We start from the raw sequence: 19,775 nt of genomic DNA, 5'->3' as shown, positions 1-19,775 counted from the left end.
AAGCCGAAATGATAACACTCAGTGTTAAAAGTGTTCAGAATTGCTTTATGCTGGGCATATGATCCCTAACAATCAAAACCAAACTTTTTGAAGCTTTCAGAACATCCACCTTTGGGTAAAGACAAAGGTGGAAAAAACTGAACCACAACAGTAAACACTTTGCAGAGTTAGAAGCATGTGAAAGGGTTTAGGACAAGGATTGTCTTCCAGTCATAGTTATCATAGGTTATGATCTGTGCAAGTGCAGTAATGAGATACCACTGAGACTGGAGACACCATGTTTTGTTAGTACTTGTTGTATAACAGAGCTTTATAGAAACATTAATTAGCTCTGTAACACGTCTGTAAGGCAAGTAAAGCTTAGAGTGTGGGGATTTTATTATTTCATTTATGGAAATTAAACCACAGGTTAAATGTGGACAAGTTGTAACAACTGTCAGGAAGGCCTGTGCTGGAAGTCAGGAGTTCCCACCATCCAACTGTGTGTTTATCCTGTTGAAATCTGTTGTCTCCTACTTTGTTACCTACTACTACTAAATTTCTGCAAAATTACTACTACTTCTGTAAACTACTTTGACAAAATATGCTCTTCTGTTTGTAATGGTGTTGCTTAATGGTACAAGGAGCTGTTTTTCACGTTGGGAATGTAAGAGAAAATTACCTATTGTATGTAGGATCTGTTATCTTAAAAAGAGAAATGACAAGAGACACCTTGTTATAGTAGTAAACCCCTTGTAAAATGTATAATGTGTTTTGTCTGGAGTATTAATAGTAGTTGTTTGTGAGTGTTCTCAATGTAAACTGGATGGTTAAAAAAATGGGAAGCAGAGAGCTAACAGTTCTTAATGGCATAAGTTCCTTACTGCAAAGGTGTAAAAAAGGCTCACAAGGCAAAGAAGTGAGGAAAGTAGATTTTGCAGGAACACAGAGTAAATTTCCTACAGGGAGAAAAATTGCTATCTATGTAGAACCCATAAGCCAGGTATGTCATCATTGTCAATTAAGATTAAAAGGGTCTTAAGCCTTTCTTAGCTGAAGGTGTTGTGTGTGTGTACGCATGTATTCCATGCATAGGGCTAGTACTTTGGTGTTGGAACTGGACTGATTTCTGAGTTTGATAATGAGCTGTCTGTCACGTGCTTGGGCACTTTGGGAAGGTCATCAGAAAATAAGAAAGCAGTCTGCTGGCTTTTTCTTTATATTAAAAGATTATCTTGCTAATTCTCCTTTAAAAAAAGATTCCCTGACTCAATGTTAAATAAGGACATTACAGAGGTTTAATTTATTTTTCAGATTAAGAAAATACACAGCAGTGGATAATTGCTGCTGTAGAGACAGGAGTCTAGAAAGTTGTGAGATTACTTGCCCTGAGGAAGGGTCCCCTTCATTCAGTTTCTGAATCTGCTTGGTCTCTGCTTGTGTACTGCTGTTCAATTTGAGCCATCTCCTCCCTAAATTTCCAGAGCTGTACTTCTTGCTGTGGCTGAGTGAGCAGTGCTGTAGCTGTGTGTCTCCTTTAGGACATGGGCACTTGACAGAGTGACCAGTGGTTCCAGATCACCTGGATGGAGTGTGCCCTAAGTTGCTTCTGCCTTGTGCTTCTGAATTTCTTGGGGAAGGTGAGGGAAAGGTTCCATACTTGGTCTTGTTCTGGAATAGGGGTGGGATCCAGACCCGGAAACTTAGAAACATACATGAGTCCTCCAGTTTAGACATATAACTCCGTATCACTAAATGTTTTAGTATGGACTGCTCAGAATCTACTCTTTTTCTGTCTTCAGCTCTTAGAAAGTGATATCCAGGAGAGCTGTTTTCATCATTGGAACCAAGTACTTCAAATGTTTGCAGCTGTGCTTCTTGGAGGTTTTCTGGTCACAACTGGTTCCTGAGGCTTGTGCTTAATCAGTTTTGTGGCTTTGAGTTTTACCAAGTTCTGTTTATTTACATTGTGTATACAAAAGCCTAAGACCATCATCTTAGTAAAAGCAGTATTAATCTCCTTCAAATTATGTCTAAATCAAAATTTAATGTCTGAGATTTAAAGAGACAAACTACTTTGATCCCATGTGACTGACCTATACATTAGCTCTTTTTGATATATCCTTTGATATGGTTTTTAAACAATTCAGAATTCAAAAACTGAAATCTTGAGAAGCTTGGTAGGCCTTGGTGGTAATTCTACTCTATTTTTCACTTACTGCCCTTGGAAGGGGGTAGAATGACGGGGTCCAAATTCTTGTAGTCTGTGTCTACATTAGCAAGCAGCATGGAGCTGATCTATAGATAAAACCCTTTGGTTTGATGTCCTGAGGCCCAGGGCATGTGTGTTTCAGGGCTTACTGTTTTATTTTGGACAAGGTGTAGCCTGGTCTTGTGGAATGAACACAAACGTGAAATACATTAGGTGTGTTCTTGGAGTGCTCAAGTTTTGAGTTTAGCTTTTTATTATTTAGACATATTTTTTTCCTTTGCATCTTGAATAGAGTGCACACACCTAAAAATGGTCCCACAACACAAACCAAACCTCTGTAAGTGTAATTGGTATGACAGCTTCAGGAGGGACTGATGTGAATCAGCAGTAACGCAGACTTTTGAGCGCAGTGTCTGTCTCCTGGCCATGGTTGGCAGCCAACCTCTCCCTCCTGTGAGACCAGGCTGTAAAAGAGCTGGGAGAAGATGGGGGAGCTGTTAGCTGCTGCCTCCTCTACACAGGACCATGCCACGTGCCATTCCCTCATTTTGGTGAGGAAACTTAAGTCCACAATTAGTATGAAGTGAAACCTACCCAGCCTTCTCTTTGTGAGGCACTGGGGACTTTACTGGAAACAAGCTTATAATGGTACATAGTCTGTTTCATACAAATACTACAAGTGTGTATAGAGTTAAGACAGAACAAGAAAAAGGAAAAGGGAACCTTAAAAGAAACTTGTCAAGATGTTGTGCTCTTACACTGGAGCGGATGACAGATTGATAGTGAACTTGTTCAGCTCATTGCAGCAGTTAGTGTTAACAAAAGAAGCAGGACCTGGAGTACAGTTAAGGTAAATGTACAGTAGATGAAAAGTCCTGAACACTTCCCTTCTTAATAGAGAATCAGAAGGAACACAGAAAATTGAGATGTTTTGTTTTTATATTTTTTTCCCCTCCCTTTCAGTTTGTTGGCTGTTTATTTTCAGTGTGTAACTTGGAAGTGGAGTAGAAAGCTGCCAGGGAAAGCTGTGGTTTGTCCATCAGTTGTGCACTGCCTGGTTCTGCATGTGTGTAGGAACAAAGTGATCTATTGACAGAGAAGTGATGATTCGATACTCACCGTACTAGTCTTACACCTCTCTTCTTATGGCCAGTCTTCCCGAGCACGAGAAGGGAAGAGCTGTGAGAGGGAAGGGGGCATGCTCCCCTCTCCTTCCTGTCCTGCAAAGTGGCTTTGTGTGTGAGATCAGTGAGCCTCCCAGCCTTGGGAAAAGCAGGACTGTAGTGAGGGGTGGGGTTCTGCTCTCTGTGAGGCCTTGAGAAGAGTGCAGCCTTCACCACAAAGGGCTGCTTGTGCCAAATGATGCTGCCTTAGAGCAAGCTTGGATTGCCTGGGAGCTTCAGGATTTGTGGAGGGCACACACCTTCCCAAACTGTGTCCTTGTTCAGACTCTGGAGTTAACAGATTATTGATGGTTCAGGTCTTCAAGTCAGTCCATGTTCTGTAAATGATATGTTAGTTGTTAAGAGTGATGATGGGTTTAAGGTGTCTTTCTTTAGTTGGCTTTTTGTTCGGCCTTTAAAAGCAGCAGTACTTGTGTAGCCCCATTTATTCCTAGAAAATAGATCCTGCACATTGATTACAGAAAGAAAGCAGATCTTCAGCATTTCTTCTTACTTACGTGTTAGTAAGGCAAGATATTAATTTAAATACAGAGCTAAAAATAGGTCTGCTTGGGTATATCCGTTTTTTTTTGTGAAGTGCAGATAGTAGTCCCTGCACATGGGAAATTGTTTTGTGTCCTATGTCAAGGTTTGTTTTTTTTATAATTGAGTTCAGGTTTTTATCTCTAGTTGTCAGTTTAGGCCTGGAATTTCAGAGAAGCTCAACTGAATTTGAACTCTTATTGATAAGAGTTAGTTGAATTTACGAAAAACTTCATTGAACTTACTGTTTCGCTTGCTCTGTTGTGATTAATAGTTTTTTCTCTAGTCTTTCTCTTTTTTGTAACATTTCAGTTGTCTGAATCCTGTGTCCAGTTAAATATTTCCAGTTGCCTTTTTACTGAGCTTGTCTTGGTTTGTTCAGCTTCCTGCCTATTGATTATGAAGTATTTTGTAACAAAATGAGAAAGGACTGTACTGAGGAATGTTAAGAGAATTAAAAGTACTGCATACTGGAGTGTTAACCACTCAAGCAGCAAAAACAGTGTGTAGCATGTGAATCTGCTGGTTTCCTTGGCTTAGTCCATTCTGTAGTGAGCTATTTTTATTTGTAGACACTGGATTGATAAAGGGATTTGTAGCATATGTAATGTTTGTATAGTCAGAATATGCATAGTTATGATCTCCTATAATTAAATGCTTTAAAATGCCTCTCAGATTGTACTGTCTTAACTATTTATATTATATAAATTCCAGTAAACACAACATGAATGAGAATGCCAAGTTATCAAACTGTGTGCTATATTCTTGTTGCTGATAGAATAATGCATCCTTTCGCTGAAGTTAAGCTTTTGAAGTATTTGAGTACATTTGCTATTCAATTCTGATAAGTCTTGGCATTTAGAGATTATACTATGGAGATACATGGAACATAATATTAATTAAGTATATTATGTTGCCATTAGGTTGAGAGAAACTGGTTTTTTGTGTGTTAGTTTTAAAATAAATATGTATGCTAAAAGCATTGTTTTTTGTTTCCCTCCCTTCCTGGAGGTCATGTTTACATGCCAGTGTGGGAATGAATCTGATGGTTTGAAGTGGACAGCAAAGAATTCCAACACATGCATTCATTTGAAGTATATTTAGGGAAAGAATTCCTTAAGACCATATAGTTGCGATAAAAACAAGTTCCTCTGTAGAAAGACACAGATGGTTGTAATACTACCTCCATTAGTAGTGTAGAGGTCGGGTTTTCTGCAGTTAATGTAATTTCTTAGGATTATGTAAAAGTAATTTCAACTTTTTTTTTAAAATAAAATGGTCTTACAATAAGGTTGTATCACCTTTGGTTGCAAATTCCTCTCTCCTCCATTCTCAATGAATGTTTAGAGTTATTTGATCTATTTCTGGCAAATTTTTCAATTTCTGAAATCTTTTTTGTGTGAGATACTCAGAGAACTAGCTCCCCAGAAAAGCATTAGCTTCAGTGAGCTTTTGGATTTCTAGACTCCAGTTGCATCCTCAGTCCTGGCAATGACCTAATAGTTAGAAGGGTATTCAGAATAAAAGCGAAAAATTAAGTGGTGTGTGAAGCAGTAGGGTAGTTTGGAGAACAGGAGAGTCTAAAAAACACTGCTCTTCTTCAGGATGTCAGCACCATATTCAGATTTTTCTGAGGGAAACTGGAAATGCCTCTTTCCTTTCAGAACCCACAGCTTGTTGCCTTCCAAGGAAAGCACTTCACTGCTTTTCTTCTGGAATCGGTGGGGGATCATCACTCTGTCTTTCAACCCAGCAGGAGTTAAAGGTGCCTTTGTATCACAGCTTTTTGTTTAGGATGTGCACTCAACCAAGATGAGCTTTGGTTTGATTTCCTTGTGTGCTTGAGGAATAAAAATCTTGCATTCATGAAATAAGGCAGTATTTGTTATGCCTTTAACAGCATTCCTATGTTGCACGTAAAGAAACTTGAAAACTCAGCACAGACTATCATGTCATAGTGTTGGTTTTTCCCCCTTTCTGTAAACATGATGCATGCATCATTTCCCAACCATTTTGTGCTGGAATCTGAAACAGCTCTATACATAAAATCCTCTTTCCAGTTGCTGTATTTTCTATTATTTGCCCTCTGGCATGTATTGTGCCTCCCAGGATTTACACACTTCTATGGGGAAAGTTGATATATACTGTGCCAACATCCACTGTGATGGAATTTGTTGGAAGTTGGTGCATTCTTTTTAAACTGGTGCTGGACTGTTCTGTGTACTCAAGAGAAGAAAAAAAAAAGTAAATTGCATGTGGAAAAAGAAATCTGGTGGATGGGTGCATTAGAAATAGCATTAAGATTCAAAACGCTGTTGTAGTGTAATTGTGTTGAAGTATTAGAAATTCAGGAATGACATTGAAAAATGTTTGTGGACATTTAAGTACAAACCAACGGCAGTTGCTTGTTAAAAGAAATACTTAAAGGTGAAGCTGAGGCTAAAAAGCTAGAAACTTCGGTGTAGGAAACTTTTGGGACATTTAAATTTGCTTATTGTGAGTTTCTCACTGAAAAATAATTTTTTCTGGATTTCTGTTCTCCACAGGGAAATAAACTTGAGTGTGTTGTTACTTTTGAGGAAGTTAAAATAAGTGATTAGCGTAGGAAAGATATTGTACTGATCTTAATCCAAAAATTAGTCTTAGTTTAATATTACTTTAGTACAAACATTTTTAGGAGAAGTAGACTCAGTTATACTTGTCCCTTCAAATGAATCAAAATACAAATGGGAATTTTCTATCCTTCTAACTCTTTCCATACATGACAATGTTTTATGCTTACTGATTCCAGATAATAAATTCTGCTTAACTTAGAATCTATTAAAACAAATTACATTCTGTATATGTAGAAGTTTTAAAATATTTGTGTTTTGAAACCATTATAAACCTTTTATTTTAGGTCTTACTTCTGCAAATATTTATATACACTTTAACTGTAATGACATGAACACATGGACTGAAAAGTGTGTATGTATACATCAGTCCCAAACCAACATACGATGTTTTGGAAGGTTTGTGTTTAAACCTAACAGTAATGTTATTTAGCCTTGCTTTTCTGAAAGAATGTCACAAATACAGCCATGCCACACCTGATTTTCATTTGTCAAACCCCACAGTAGTCTGAGTGAGTGAGTGGTGAGCAGTAGTTGATTAGGGAAAGATGTATAAAAAGGGTGAACATTTTGGGATACAGTTTTGGACATTTTGTGACTTAAGAACTTCCAAAGGAAGTGTGTCAGTGTGACTTTATTTTTAGTATATATGGGTTGCATGGTCTTAAAACACAAACCAACCCAAAAGAGTCCTTGTTCCCTCCCCAGTGCGTTGGGTCTGGCCGAGCTGGAGCTGTGCTTTGCATTGGTACCTAGAAAGGTGTTGTAACACTCCAGGGTTTTGGCTCCTGCTGAGCAGCACTGGCACAGCACCTGCTATGTCTCAACATTCCCTTCCCCCCATCATGGGGCTGAAGGCTGGGGGTGGGCAAGATCCAGGGAGGGGACACCGCTGAGACAGCTGACCCAAACTGACCAAAGGGATATTCCATACTATATGACAGCAGCTTTTCAGGTAGAAAAGCTATGAGAAGGTGAAGAAACAGAGGCTGTTTGTTATTTATGAGACTTGCCTTCTGGTGCAATCCCTGTGCATGCTGAAGCCCTGCTTCCTGGGAAATGGCTGAACATCACTTGCTGATGTGAAGTAAAGAATATGCCTGCTTTCTTTTTACTTGTGTGCACACAAACTTTTGCTTTAGTAAACTGCCTTAGCTCAACCTATGAGTTGTTTTTGATCTTAATTCCTTTCCCCTCTAGCTGGGGACTGATAGAGCAGCTTAGTGGGCATGTGGCATCCAGCCAAGGTCAGCCTCACCACAAATCATACTTCTGGAAAGTGAGGGAAGATTGGTTATGTTGTCTAGAACCTGGCATTTCAATGTGGCCAACTTCCGTGTCACAGCAAGTTTTGGATGTTGCAGCAAAGTGGCTCAAAGACAGATCAGTCAACCTCTGACAGAAAAGTCCACTGGGACTTATTAAACACAAAACCAGCCCTCTTGCTCAGGAAGTTGCTGAGCCTCTAATTCTGAAAAGCTGTAGTGGTATAAACTTTTATTGTGTTTCACCCTGTCCTTAAGCATCCACCTTAGTAATGGAGGCAGAGCACTGGACTAAGTGGATCTTTAAGCTTAGTCTCATTATTTGAATCTTTGCCATTTTAAATTTCCAGTCATGACCTCCTTGAACTGAATAGGATGAAGCCAATTGCCTTTAACAGCAGTATATTGGCCTGCTTTTCAGTTTTCAACTTGATACTTCCATGCTTCAGTTTTTGGAAGCTTAGCTTTATGGAAAATACTGGTGTTTTCAGTTTTATGGGCCATTATTGTTGTCTTCAAACAAAATAATTAGGTCATTCATTTGGCACACTACAGCTGTCTTCGACATTGTAGAAACTAAACTGCTGTATTATGTCAATTAAAGTGTTCATTTTAATTCTTTCCTAAAAACGTGATCTTTTATCCAGTTTTCTATTCTGTTCTTCTATTATGCAACATTTATGAAGGATTTCAGTCAAAAGCTTCATTGCTGTGAAGATCTAATGGATGGGGTTTTCAACCTGTTGTCTCTGGTCTTTTATAACATAGTTTCTGATCTTCTGATGCTTCTTTTGTTAAAGGCCAGTTAGAGTAATGCAGTTTGTCCTGCAGAGCATTTGCTTTATGTACGTGTAATAACTTTCAGGGTTTACATTGCTGTCAGTGAAGTAAGAATGTTCAAGTCTATGTGGGCAAAAAGAGGTGAGGTAATTTCAAAACAGGTTCTGTTTTTAGCTTACCAGTTCTAGATTCGCTGCGCCTTTCACTTTAATAAGTAGAAATTCAAGTTGTTATAGGCTTCTGATGCACAGCTTTGGTTCTTAACTAGAGGAAAAAGTTGCAGTTTTATCAGGGCTGTCTTTTGTGTATATATACATTGTTACTTCACTTTTGAGAGGAGATATGCAAGGATTGGTCCTAGCAGAATGGCTATTTTGTCATACTGACTTTTGGTGTGGTCTTGTTAGCTTATTTCTGTGTTAAGTCATTTGTTTTCAAATAATTTATTGAGAAACTTAGGGGTTAATATAGGCATATTGTCCATAAATCTCCAGAAATACATTAATGCTTTCTTAATGTAAAAATGGGACTTGTCTTTTTTAAAAGAATTTTAAGAATCTTAAGATTATTAATCATTATTATTAAGATTAAGAATATTAATTAAGAATTAAGATTCTGAAGATTACTTTTAAGAATCTTAAGGCATTTTAAGAATGGGCTCAGTTTGTAGGAACTAAGTAGCTCAGTCGTGTTTTTTCCTTACACATGCTTCATTGTTTGCCATCTTAATGTGACTAATGAAATTATGTTCTTTGTAATCTTTTAATCTTAAATTGTGTCCTTTAGATAAGAAAAATAATTTGTTTTGCCATCTTTGTGATGCAAATTCTGGCATCCAAAATAAATCCTCAAGGTAGACGTTTGCAGTATTACGTATATATATAATCAGCAATCACTTTTTGCTTGTTTTCCTCCCTCCATATTTTTGATGGGATTTTTTGATGGGTCCTCCAAGTTTCTTGTTCATTCAGAGAGAAATTGATACTGCATTCGCTAGGTCTGCAAGCTGGTTGTTGAGTATAGGCTGGTTATTCAGACTCCCTTTGTAGTCATGAGATAGAGCAGTGCAAAGCAGTGTAATTAATCCTCTCTGAAGGTTAATTGTATTTTAAAGAATCTGCTCCCTTTTCACTGCTGGTACAAAGAATCTATAGAGGCTGGTCTGGGACAATCACAAGCCCTTGTCTGTTTCTTCCTAGGTGTAGCAATGCCTTTGTAGCAGCAGTTCAGGCCTCTTGTGTTATTACAGTGGGGTACTGCAGGGAGCATCATTTGAGTTTTAGAGGGGGAAGGCTTGAATTGCTTTCACGCTTCTCTGCATCATTTTGGTCGTCTATAATGTGGCTGTAGGGATTCATTCTAGGTACCTATGCAGCATCGGATTTTAAAATAGTAGTAAAATGAATCCCAGCCTGGATCAGTAGAAAAATTCTATATTTGTGTAATATTGTTTCATCAGATGCAGTTTGGGTTTTTAAAGTATGAGGAGAAGGGACGCTGAGCAGAAAGGAGGAAGACTGGAAATAATGCTATGTTTCTCAATTTAACTAGTGCATTTCCTATTTTTGGGATCCAGCATTTTACTTTTCGAAATTATTCAAGTGCTGTACAAGAAATCAGTAAAAGCTACGCCAGCTTGAATATTATCTTTTGTGGAGCTTAGCGATGTTGCTCTCTCATACTCCAGTTAATGCCAACAATTAATGCTGTTTTTTATTGTGGTGGGGGGGGTTTGCATTTTCCTTCAAGCTTTGTTTCACAGGTACTTTTTAAAATGTCTTTTCTTAGCTAACTGTGCACCACCGTGCCAAAATGGAGGGATGTGCCTTCGACCTCAGCTTTGTGTGTGTAAACCAGGAACAAAAGGTAATTCCTGTGAGGATACAGTCGTGCAAGACACGCCTTCCACTGGAGGCCGGAGCGCCGTTGTTCCCCCGTGGCCCATACCCCAGCAGGCTGCCCAGCAGACCTTCTCTCAGAAGGCACAGGTCCCACCAAAGGTTGGCCCTGTGGCTCAGATGGCATTCACAATCAAGCAGAAGCCTCCTGTTGGGTTGACTCAGCAGATGCAACCACAGTAAGTGTTTTCTTTGCTTTCAAAGAAGTCCAGTATGTCAGATTTATAAAATGTTGTTCCTTGCAAGTGTTTTCAAAAAATCCTGTTTGGAAACTGTCTCACAGTTTTTAAAACAGCTTCGTGTTTTAACTGTAAGATTTCAGTGGATGTTCAGACTTCTATTAATTTTGAGCTGGATTTCCTTACCTGAACAGAATATCCCATTATATCAGTCAGCCTCTGTTCTCCTTAGAATGACACTGCTGTACTGATTTTGGAGGAATTAATTTACACTGGTGACCTTTTGAGTTTATCCTAGAACAAAGTCTGACAGGGAATTCTGACACCTTGTGTAACTGAGGAGAGTAAGATTCAGTGCTTCTGTTCTGGTTTCTTGTTATTTGCATTATGTTTTCTCTTTGAATATATGCATGTGTGGCTGTGCTACAATGAATACTTCTGCTTGCTTGTGTTTGAGGTTCAGGATTGTATCTGACTGCCATAAGCAGCAAGGAAACACCTATCTTGTTGGAGATTTTTTTCCTCTGGCTCTTTAGTAGCTTATAACTTAGCCTTTGATATTATTTCTCTGAGCTTTAAATATTTGCTTAATGTGAGTTTGAAATTTCTCTAATTGTGTTGTTGTTTTTGATGGATCAGACCTTAATTTTTTTCAAGACCCCATTTGATATGGGGGGAGGGAGGTGCGCAGGAGGGTGGCAGTCAAGTGGAATGTGAGCAGTTTTAGGTGTTTTCAGCTACTCCTGTCCTTCCACTTTGAGGTGAAGTCAGTGATAGAGTTTCTGTCCTGTAACAAGTGTTGCTTTTGCTTTTAAGGAAGGTTTAGTCCATCTTGCTTCTAGTCTCCACAGCAAGATAATCAGGACTATGAAATAATTTTTTTTCCTGTGCTTGAAACTGTAAAAATGAATGTGGAAGGGTGGTGTGTGTTTATAGAGTTCTGCACCTGAGTCATCATAGGCTCTTGACAACAAAGTGCCACTTCCTTTCCAAAGCTACATCTGAGAACAGAGTTCATTGGATGTTCCCAATGTTATTTGTTGTTTCATAACCCCTTTATCGAGTTTTTTTCCTCCTAAACCCATCTAATTCTTTGTACTAACTGTGAATTCACAAGCTAAACTGGGTTCCTTCATGTCTTGTATAATAGGAAGAGAAACTTACTTGAATTCCCTTGGAGTTCTAAGCCCTGAGCCAATATGTTTTTTGAGAAAGGTAGAAAGTAGAGCACTGGGGGCTTTAGGAACAAATACATCCATAGTCTTGAAAGACAGAGAAATTGTTACCCAGTTCTAGTATTTCCTAGTACTCTGAGTCCAGTTTCATTCCTATCAGTAAGGCAAGGGTTATTGTGACTAATGTGACTGAATAATATGAAGGGGAAGTTTCCAATAAAATCATCAGGCTTTTTTCCTGTTCCTTCCTCCCAGACCAGCTGGACTCATCACCTGGTGTCTGCTTGGCCCCATAAAGAGCAGTGCAACAAATCAGTACAAAAAGGCCAGACAGTTCCTGTCTTATCAGTATTGATTCCTGTAGAGTATACTTACTTTTCTTTCCCTTTGCACACAAGCATTCTCAAGGAATTTTTCTTTCTGTTGCAATAAAGGCTGGTTGTCCAAATTGGGTAGTAAAATATACTTTAAAAAAAAAGGGGGTGGGGGGGGAAGGGGAAAGAAAGATAAGAAAATATAATTTGTTCTTGCCTGAAAAAAAGAATTGTCATCCTTTAAGCACTCTAAAACTGTACTCAGAAGAGTTATGGCAGCTTCTAGAGAAGGCTTACTTCCCATTATTCCTGGAATAATGTCCAGGGATAAAGGGTTCCTCTTGTAAAAAAATGATGATAAACTTATTTTTCTGTGCCATTGTGGTAGTTGTTTGGCTATGATGCTCAAAGTATTTCTAGAGGATATCTACAGCATTTCACGCTTTACCAAAATCTCTTTACCTGTTTGCATGAGACATCATCACAGATGTAGAGGAAGCAATTTCAGACTAAGAAAACCAGTCCTCTGTTATTTGCTATCCAAAGTGCCTCTGCATGCTTCCATATGCAGTGGGCTTTGTTGTTCATGTGAGCCTTCTCAGCCTAGGATTTTCTCCTAACTGTAAAGACTTTTCCTGGTAGAACTGTTATTCTTTTAGACCACATGAAGATAAATCCATTTCAGTCAGCTTAATATTGACATGGGAAAATGGAAAACTGAGTCCCTGGAGTCATGAGAATGCCAGCCTTAGCTGAAGGCAGGTGTAGGAGATGGTGAGTAAAAGGACTTGTTGCACAATCCAAAGCAGTTGTACCAAGTGCAGCAGAAGATGGGTGTTGAGATACAGCTGTTGAAACGAGTGCCAGTGATAGTTCCCGTCTATGACTGGTAGGACAATTTACAGGGCTGAAAGATCCTTCTGAGGTCAGGTCTCTAACACTGAGAGGGGTAGACAGGCTAGCTCCTGTTTCAGTTCCTTTTTGAATATGTTGTGTTGTATGTTGTGTGATGCTGCCACGATACTTTTGGAATGGCTTTTTCTTTTCCCATGCCTGGGAAGTGGAGTCATCCACGCTGTCAGTGTGGCTGGTATGCTGCTGCTGTGTAGTTGAGGACTGGACTGGTGAAACCCAGGGCAGAGCCCAACCTGGAACACCTCAATTAGCTCCTAGAGGAGGCTTGCCTCTACAGAGCTTCTGTTTTGACATCCTCTGAGTGTTTTTCTGTTTTATATAGGAATGCAACTTTTCCAACTTCAGTTATCAAGATGTGCTCATGCATGCTTGCTTAGGATCATGGTGGCAATGCTATTTAGGAAAGCAGGGAAGTCATTTAGTTCTTTCCAGATAGCTTTTTTTGAAGAATAAAGTGCTGAACAGAAGGAAAGCTGGAGAGAGATTAATTTCCTGGAATATCCTGGGTTCAGCAAGTCTGTCATAGCTGTGCTCTGAAGATGGATATACTGTCAGGTACAAGGTCTCATCTCAGAAAAATGTTAGCAGAAGGTATAGATGGCTGTAATTGAAAACAAGTGGTGTTTCAGAAACAAAAATCTGCTTCTTATTGGAACCTGTAGGGAATTCTGATCTCAGTAACAGGCGTGCTTTGTGGGTCTGAATTCCTGTGATAGCTCTCCAGTAAGTCTGGGTGTTCTTTTCACATCTCGTGTTCTCACTTATTGGCAACAGGATAGTTCCAACAGCTTCATTTTGTGCATTTACCATCTGTGAGCAGAGTGTTTCTGTTTTTTTGCTTTTTAAAGTGGTCTTTCTAGTACAGTTTTGGAACTAGTCACTGGAGGAGTATGGCATCAACCAGCTGGATTATTCACCAGGCTGAATAATGCACTGAAGTGTCACAGCATTGCTCCTTCAGCCTCCTTTGAAGGCAGGTGGTGATGAAATCTGAAAATCTGCTTTAATGTTGGACAGAGCAAAGCTCATCAAAGGAGTGGTGACTGCACAGACTCCTGGTGACATATTTGGACTTCCTGGTGTGCCTTATGTGCTCAGAAATCTTTGCTGAGAGGTCCCTTCCAAACCTGTGTTCCTGGGTCACTGGGTCTAGTCCCATGCTATGACAGGCAGATGCATTGCCTGCTAATTTTAGTAAACCTATCAACTGATGTCTTAAAGCTGTTTTTTGACTTCTGTTCAAAGATGTAGTATTTCTTTTCCAGTTTAGACTATTTTTTTCCTAATTTTAACTAGTTGATGGCACATCAGCATGAATTTAGATTGAAAAAACATGCCTGGAAGAAGAACTGAGCAACTGTTGTGACCCCTACTGAAATCAACCATGTAGGACAGTCATAACAGAAAATGGAATGCATGCTTGGTATAATATATAAATGTAAGTTAAATGTTTACATATTTATTCAAAATCAGGAGAGATTGACTTCCTATTGTGCAAACTCCAGTGAGGACCACTGTAAATTAAAAGAAATTGCTCTTTTAGCTATTTCCTGTCTCACATACTAGTTCATTTTTGTGTCTTTGACACCATGTTATTTTTTTAGAACTTCTGGTTCTAAGATTGGTTAATATTATGGTGTATCAGGTGGTGGTCTAAAAAAGATTATGGACAGGCTTTTTGAAGCTAGTATGAAAGTACATATTTCTGGAGGACATCCTTTTTCACCACCATTATTATAGTTTTGTAGTAAAGATGTACAGAGCAAGTGAAACTCTTTACTTACAAGAGCCCAGCACTTGAACTTAAGTATGAGTCTGTTTGAAAATACTTTATGGAAGCTCTTGATAATACTGAACTTCTGTCCAAAAAGACCTTGTTGGTTTGTTGTTTTTTTTTGAAGGAAACTTTTTTAAGAACAGCAGGGATAAAACTTAGGTTGGAAGTATGAAGCAATTGGATCCTGCCCTTTGCTTATAGCAGGATCATATTAAGAGGTTGCTCTGGGCTTTGTGTGGTTGAGCTCTGAATACTTCCAAGATTGCAAGGTTGGAGATCTCCGGTATTTGTGGGTTTCTGTTGCAGTGTTTGACTACTCTGAGGAAAAAGGAGTATTCTCCTTTTATAGTTGATAGTTTCCATTGTTGCACATCTATTGTTACCTGTGTCTTTTTGCTGTATTCCTCTAAGAGGTCTGACTCAGCCTCCTCTACAGGTTCTCAAGAGGCAGTTGTAGATCACAGTATCATCCCCTTGAGCTGTTTGGTTTTTTTTAGAGATGAGACATCTTTTTCCTCATATGTTGTGTGTCCAGTCTCTGACAGCCCTCTGCTGGCCTTGCTCCACTGTGCTGCTCTCTTGATTTGGGGAGTCCAAAACTGGTCACAGTGTTTGAGATGCAGTCTCATGAATGCCTGATGGAGGCAGTAATCACTCTTTTGACTGTGATTGACATATGACTATGCTGCTGCCCAGTATGTGATTGGCATTCTTCATGTGAGGTTACGCTGCTGACACAGTTGAGCTCATCCACTAGGACCCCCACTTTTTGTAGGGCTGCTTCCCAGCCATTTTGGTGTCAAATCTATACTCTTGCACAGAGGTACAACCATGGGTTGCTACCTGGTGCTTCAGAGCTTTGGTCTGTAAGTGATGGGCTTCTTGTTCTGCCCTTCTGGAGCTCAGTGACAGAGCTGTTTCAGCTTGTATTAACACTGTGTCTTACTGTTCACAGACTTTAAAACTTAACTCTAGTGGTCAGAGGTGAGATTTTTCCAGCAGTTCTTGAGCTTTCTGCTTTGTGTCAGGGAGATGAAAAACTGGAATTCTGTCTGCAGGTTACCCTGACAACTGCATCCCTTCAGTATGTAACATGTACTTCTAACATGTACTGGGTTCATGGTGTGCTTGTTTCTGGATTGCTGGGGCAAGGTGGCTCCAGGGAGAACCAGGAAAATAACTATTCCATTGTGAGCTCTTTGGGTTGGATTCTGAGATGCAGAGTGTTTTCAACAAGAGATGTGCTGCAAGGAAACACTGTGTACCCTATTAGCCATCAGGTTATTCATGTTCTTCCTAATAGACTTCTAAAGAGTTTGTGCAGATCAGTTATCCATATTTTCCTGTAAGGCAAATTCCTTTTGAGAATATCAATGTACACTTCCCTCTCACAGTCCCAGGAACCTGAACACACTCCATGAGGTAAAGTTAACTTTTAATTAACTTGCTATTAAGTTTGGGGTTTTTTTGAGTGTTTTTTTGGGGGAATATGCTTATGCTGTATGTCAACACAGCAAAAAGAGACAGTGATTTAGGCATATTCCATGTGTGGGGAAATCATTGTCTTGCTTTCAAGGCACTGCTTTTCAGGAAAGAAAATTGCCTCTAAGCTGTACTGGTGCTGTCAGCTTACTTGAAAAGCAGACAGTAAGCCACCATTTCAAGCCATAGTGTTTTTAAATTATTTTTTTTCTTGTTTAAAAACACATGTGCACTGTTTATTCAGTGTTTGCAAAGTGTTTGAATGCAAAGGGAGCACTTTAATGAGGAGTTTTTAATGTTGCTTGTTACTGTGTTGCTCTGTTCTCTTCCAAGGTGGCTTTTTCAGGTTGTGATTTGGCTTTTGAGTTTGTTTTGCTTTTTTTTTTTTTTCCCCCTGTAACTATTGGAACTTTTACTATTTATCATCAAACAATGATTTCAGGAGATGTTGGGAAACTATCCGAAGAAATTCTTTCCAGGGGCTTGGTGGGGCTGAAGGAGCACAGCTTTTCTTGGAAAACATGACATGTAGACTGGCCTTAGACAAAGGCAGATTTGTCTTCAGGGTTGGGTCTGTCTCCTTGATTTCATTGTTATGCATAGCGTGTTCTGCTCATGATTTAGGAACCCTGAGAGAGACACATTTCATCTCCAGTGAACTTATTTTCTTCAGTGCTGTAACCCAAGTACTTCACTGAGAAGCAGTTTCCACTTTACCTAAGCTCCATAAAGTTTACCTATGCCATGTACCCTTGTACTTTGATCAGTTTTGCCCAGGAATCCAAAATGACTGTTTTATATAAAGTGTCATCAGTTGCTAATCTAACCACTTCTAAGGAGGTTTATTGCTCATGTCATCTTGTGCTAAGGTTTAGGGGTTACTGTTCATCAGTATCTCTTGAGACTAGTATTTCTTCTGGTGTAACTGGTGAAGAGCACTAGGCAGGATGGAGAAAGTGGGCTCTTCTCCTGATATTATTGTTCAAATACGTATTGAGACTTTGTTACCAGCCAGCAGTCGATTAGAGGGACTCTGCAGTAAATCCTTGCTTGTTTCCCTCTTGATCAAGTTTTCCCTAAATTATCCCATGGCTTTAGAGAGTGGTGCTGGAGGACCAGGATGTGAAATGTTTGCTAATTTCAGTGTTGCTTCTGAAGGTAAGTCTGCAGGTGTACTCAAAAGTTTTGTAGGCGACTGAATTATGACTACCTGACTTTGAGTTAGTTAAGCAACTTCCTACCCTAAGCAAAGGACCTGTTGTTGTTCAGACGTTGCTTTTTATATGTGATTTATTAGGAAAATAAATACCTTTGCAATAATAGCTCAGCAAAGCATTGCAATTACTGAAGAGAGTTTCTCTGTACTTGAAAACATAACAAAGCATCATTTCTGATGCTGAAACATGAAGTTTGTAGAACAAATAAAGTATCTGCAATAAGCCAGTGTTTGCAACAGTTCTGATTTTTTACCAGTGTAAAAAATAAATAGCTTTGAAAAGATCTTCTCCAGATGTGAACAGAAAAAAAATCTTTTCTAATAGGCTTTATCTAGTGTAATAATTCTTATTTTTTTTAAAGTTTAAAGTACTGTCCTCAGCACCTGGGGGACAGACTTGAATAAACTCTCTAGCACCACTGGAAGATATTAAAAGGAATTGTTAGCTTGGATGCTGTGAGAAATTGTTTCAGGCTTGTCAGGGATTTTATAAGTGGTTTTACAGAAAAGACTGCTTTTGGATATTCCATATGCTGGTTTTTTATTATTTGTTTCATTAAAGAAACAACTGAAGATGCAGTTCTGTATGTTCTGTGTCAAGAAAAGAGATTCTGTTAAAAAGAAATAGACAATATTAGTACATACTATTATGTCATTGGGCAGTAGGTGGCAAGCTTTGCTTTCCTTCTAGTTAGGGTTTATTTTCATATTGCAGAATGCCAGAATTTTTAGAGGAGTGGTTTAAATTATGTCATTTATTGGCAGCACATTTCGTTAACAATCTCTTTTGTTCATTGTGGATAATTGTCTTGCTGTTGAATTCTGAAGGAAAGCCTCTTTTCAAATGATAGATGCAAATCAAGAAATGTGAGCTCTGTTGTATTGCCTCATGACTTCTGTGGGCAGATTAGTAATAGACATTATACAAATGAGGTGAAGTCAGTCAATCTGAAATTACTTGGGAATCTTCCTGTTCAACTTGTGTTGTGGACCACAGTGCAGCTAGGGGCAAGGGGGAACAACACCCTCTTAATATAATGTTTTCCTGTATTCTATCCCTGTGACTAATTAATCTAAAGAAAAGATAATAGAATATTTATTTGTCTTTCTTATGCTGTGTCATGTCCTGTTCTGGTTTGTGTGCTCACATCCTTCCTTTCATTCCCCCCTGAATTGCTTTAGCTGTCCTCACAAACTCAGCCTGCTCTGCAGATATGTAGGATTCAGCACGAGTACAATAAGACAGTAGCCACAAATTATCCAGCTAAAGCTAAGGTTGTATAGAAAGGAAATGCTAAAGTGCTTCCCTTTAGGAACTTTCTGTTGGGGGTGACTGCTAGTAGCCGTTCTCTGCTCAGACTTCTTGCCTAGAGCAAATGGCCTGGCAGCTGATGAATTAGTGATCAGCTCTAAATCTTTACCAAGGGTACCAGGGATGTGGAACCTCTGCTCCTCTGCAGTTCATCTCAGTTGTTTTCCAACATTCTCAGCTGTTCTCTAGAACAATTTTTACTCATTAGCCAACTTAATTATTTCAGTTTCCTTATAATGAATGAGTTAGAGTTCTTGCTTTGCTATTAAAGTTTTGGGAAAGCTTGTTCTGGATTAAAAAAATTTACATAACTCTCTTTCTCAGTCACTCCATCCTATGTGCACTGTATTATAATTGCTCTGAGGAAGATCAGCTGTCTTGGATACCCTTGATCCCAAACATCGACATAATCATTCAGTTGTGTCATTCTAAAACAGTAATTAACATTTTCTTCTTACTATGGCAGGGCATTCTGCATGTAGGGGGTGGGTGGAAATTTCCTTAAGTGCATTGAGGCTCCATATGAATTTACATTTTCCCTGCTGAAGCTTTCTTTCCTCACACAATTCCTAGTGGAGATTAGAACTCTTTTGGGACTGGTAATGCAGAACTGAGCTGTCAGTTGAAGGCATGGTTAATTTCATTGCTGCAGGAGCACTAGGCTAAAAAGGGTCTTTGGCATCAACTATTGGTAAATTGAGACTAGTGTTTTGAGATCCTGATACTGTGGTTAAGTCTCAATTCTGTAGTCTTTGGCAGTGCTATGATCTAAGTGTGCTAGAACAAAAACTGGTTCAAAGGTAGTTACTCATCTCTTTGTGCTGCCAGGCTCTGAGTCAGCCCTCAAGAACACCTCCGTTCGTCATTCTAGGGAAATGTAGTCATCGGGCTGCAGGAGCTGAAGTCACTGTTTAGTTCAAACGGCTGGTCTCCCTCAGGACTAGGATCACTTC

At 39.1% G+C, this 19,775-nt stretch overlaps 1 protein-coding gene across 30 annotated transcripts in view; it reads left to right on the top strand.

Moving 5' to 3' along the window:
* The window catches only part of LTBP1 (latent transforming growth factor beta binding protein 1), a 187,045-nt gene that overhangs the window by 4,334 nt on the left and 162,936 nt on the right, over positions 1-19,775 (top strand). For all 30 annotated transcript variants that reach the window (XR_015283512.1, XR_015283511.1, XR_015283515.1 and 27 more), the window contains exon 3: positions 10,343-10,631. Coding sequence is in view for 24 of the 30 variants with exons in the window: in XM_086878057.1 (XP_086734183.1) it covers positions 10,343-10,631 (289 nt within the window). In the remaining 6 variants the exon portion in view is untranslated. The remainder of the gene's footprint in view (positions 1-10,342; positions 10,632-19,775) is intronic.

Source organism: Cyanistes caeruleus, chromosome 2 (genome assembly GCF_971803275.1).
Source record: "Cyanistes caeruleus chromosome 2, bCyaCae1.hap1.1, whole genome shotgun sequence".
NCBI classification, from domain to species: Eukaryota; Metazoa; Chordata; class Aves; order Passeriformes; family Paridae; genus Cyanistes; species Cyanistes caeruleus.
The sequence above is the reverse complement of the archived record's forward strand: the minus strand, read 5'-3'. Positions and strand labels throughout refer to the sequence as shown.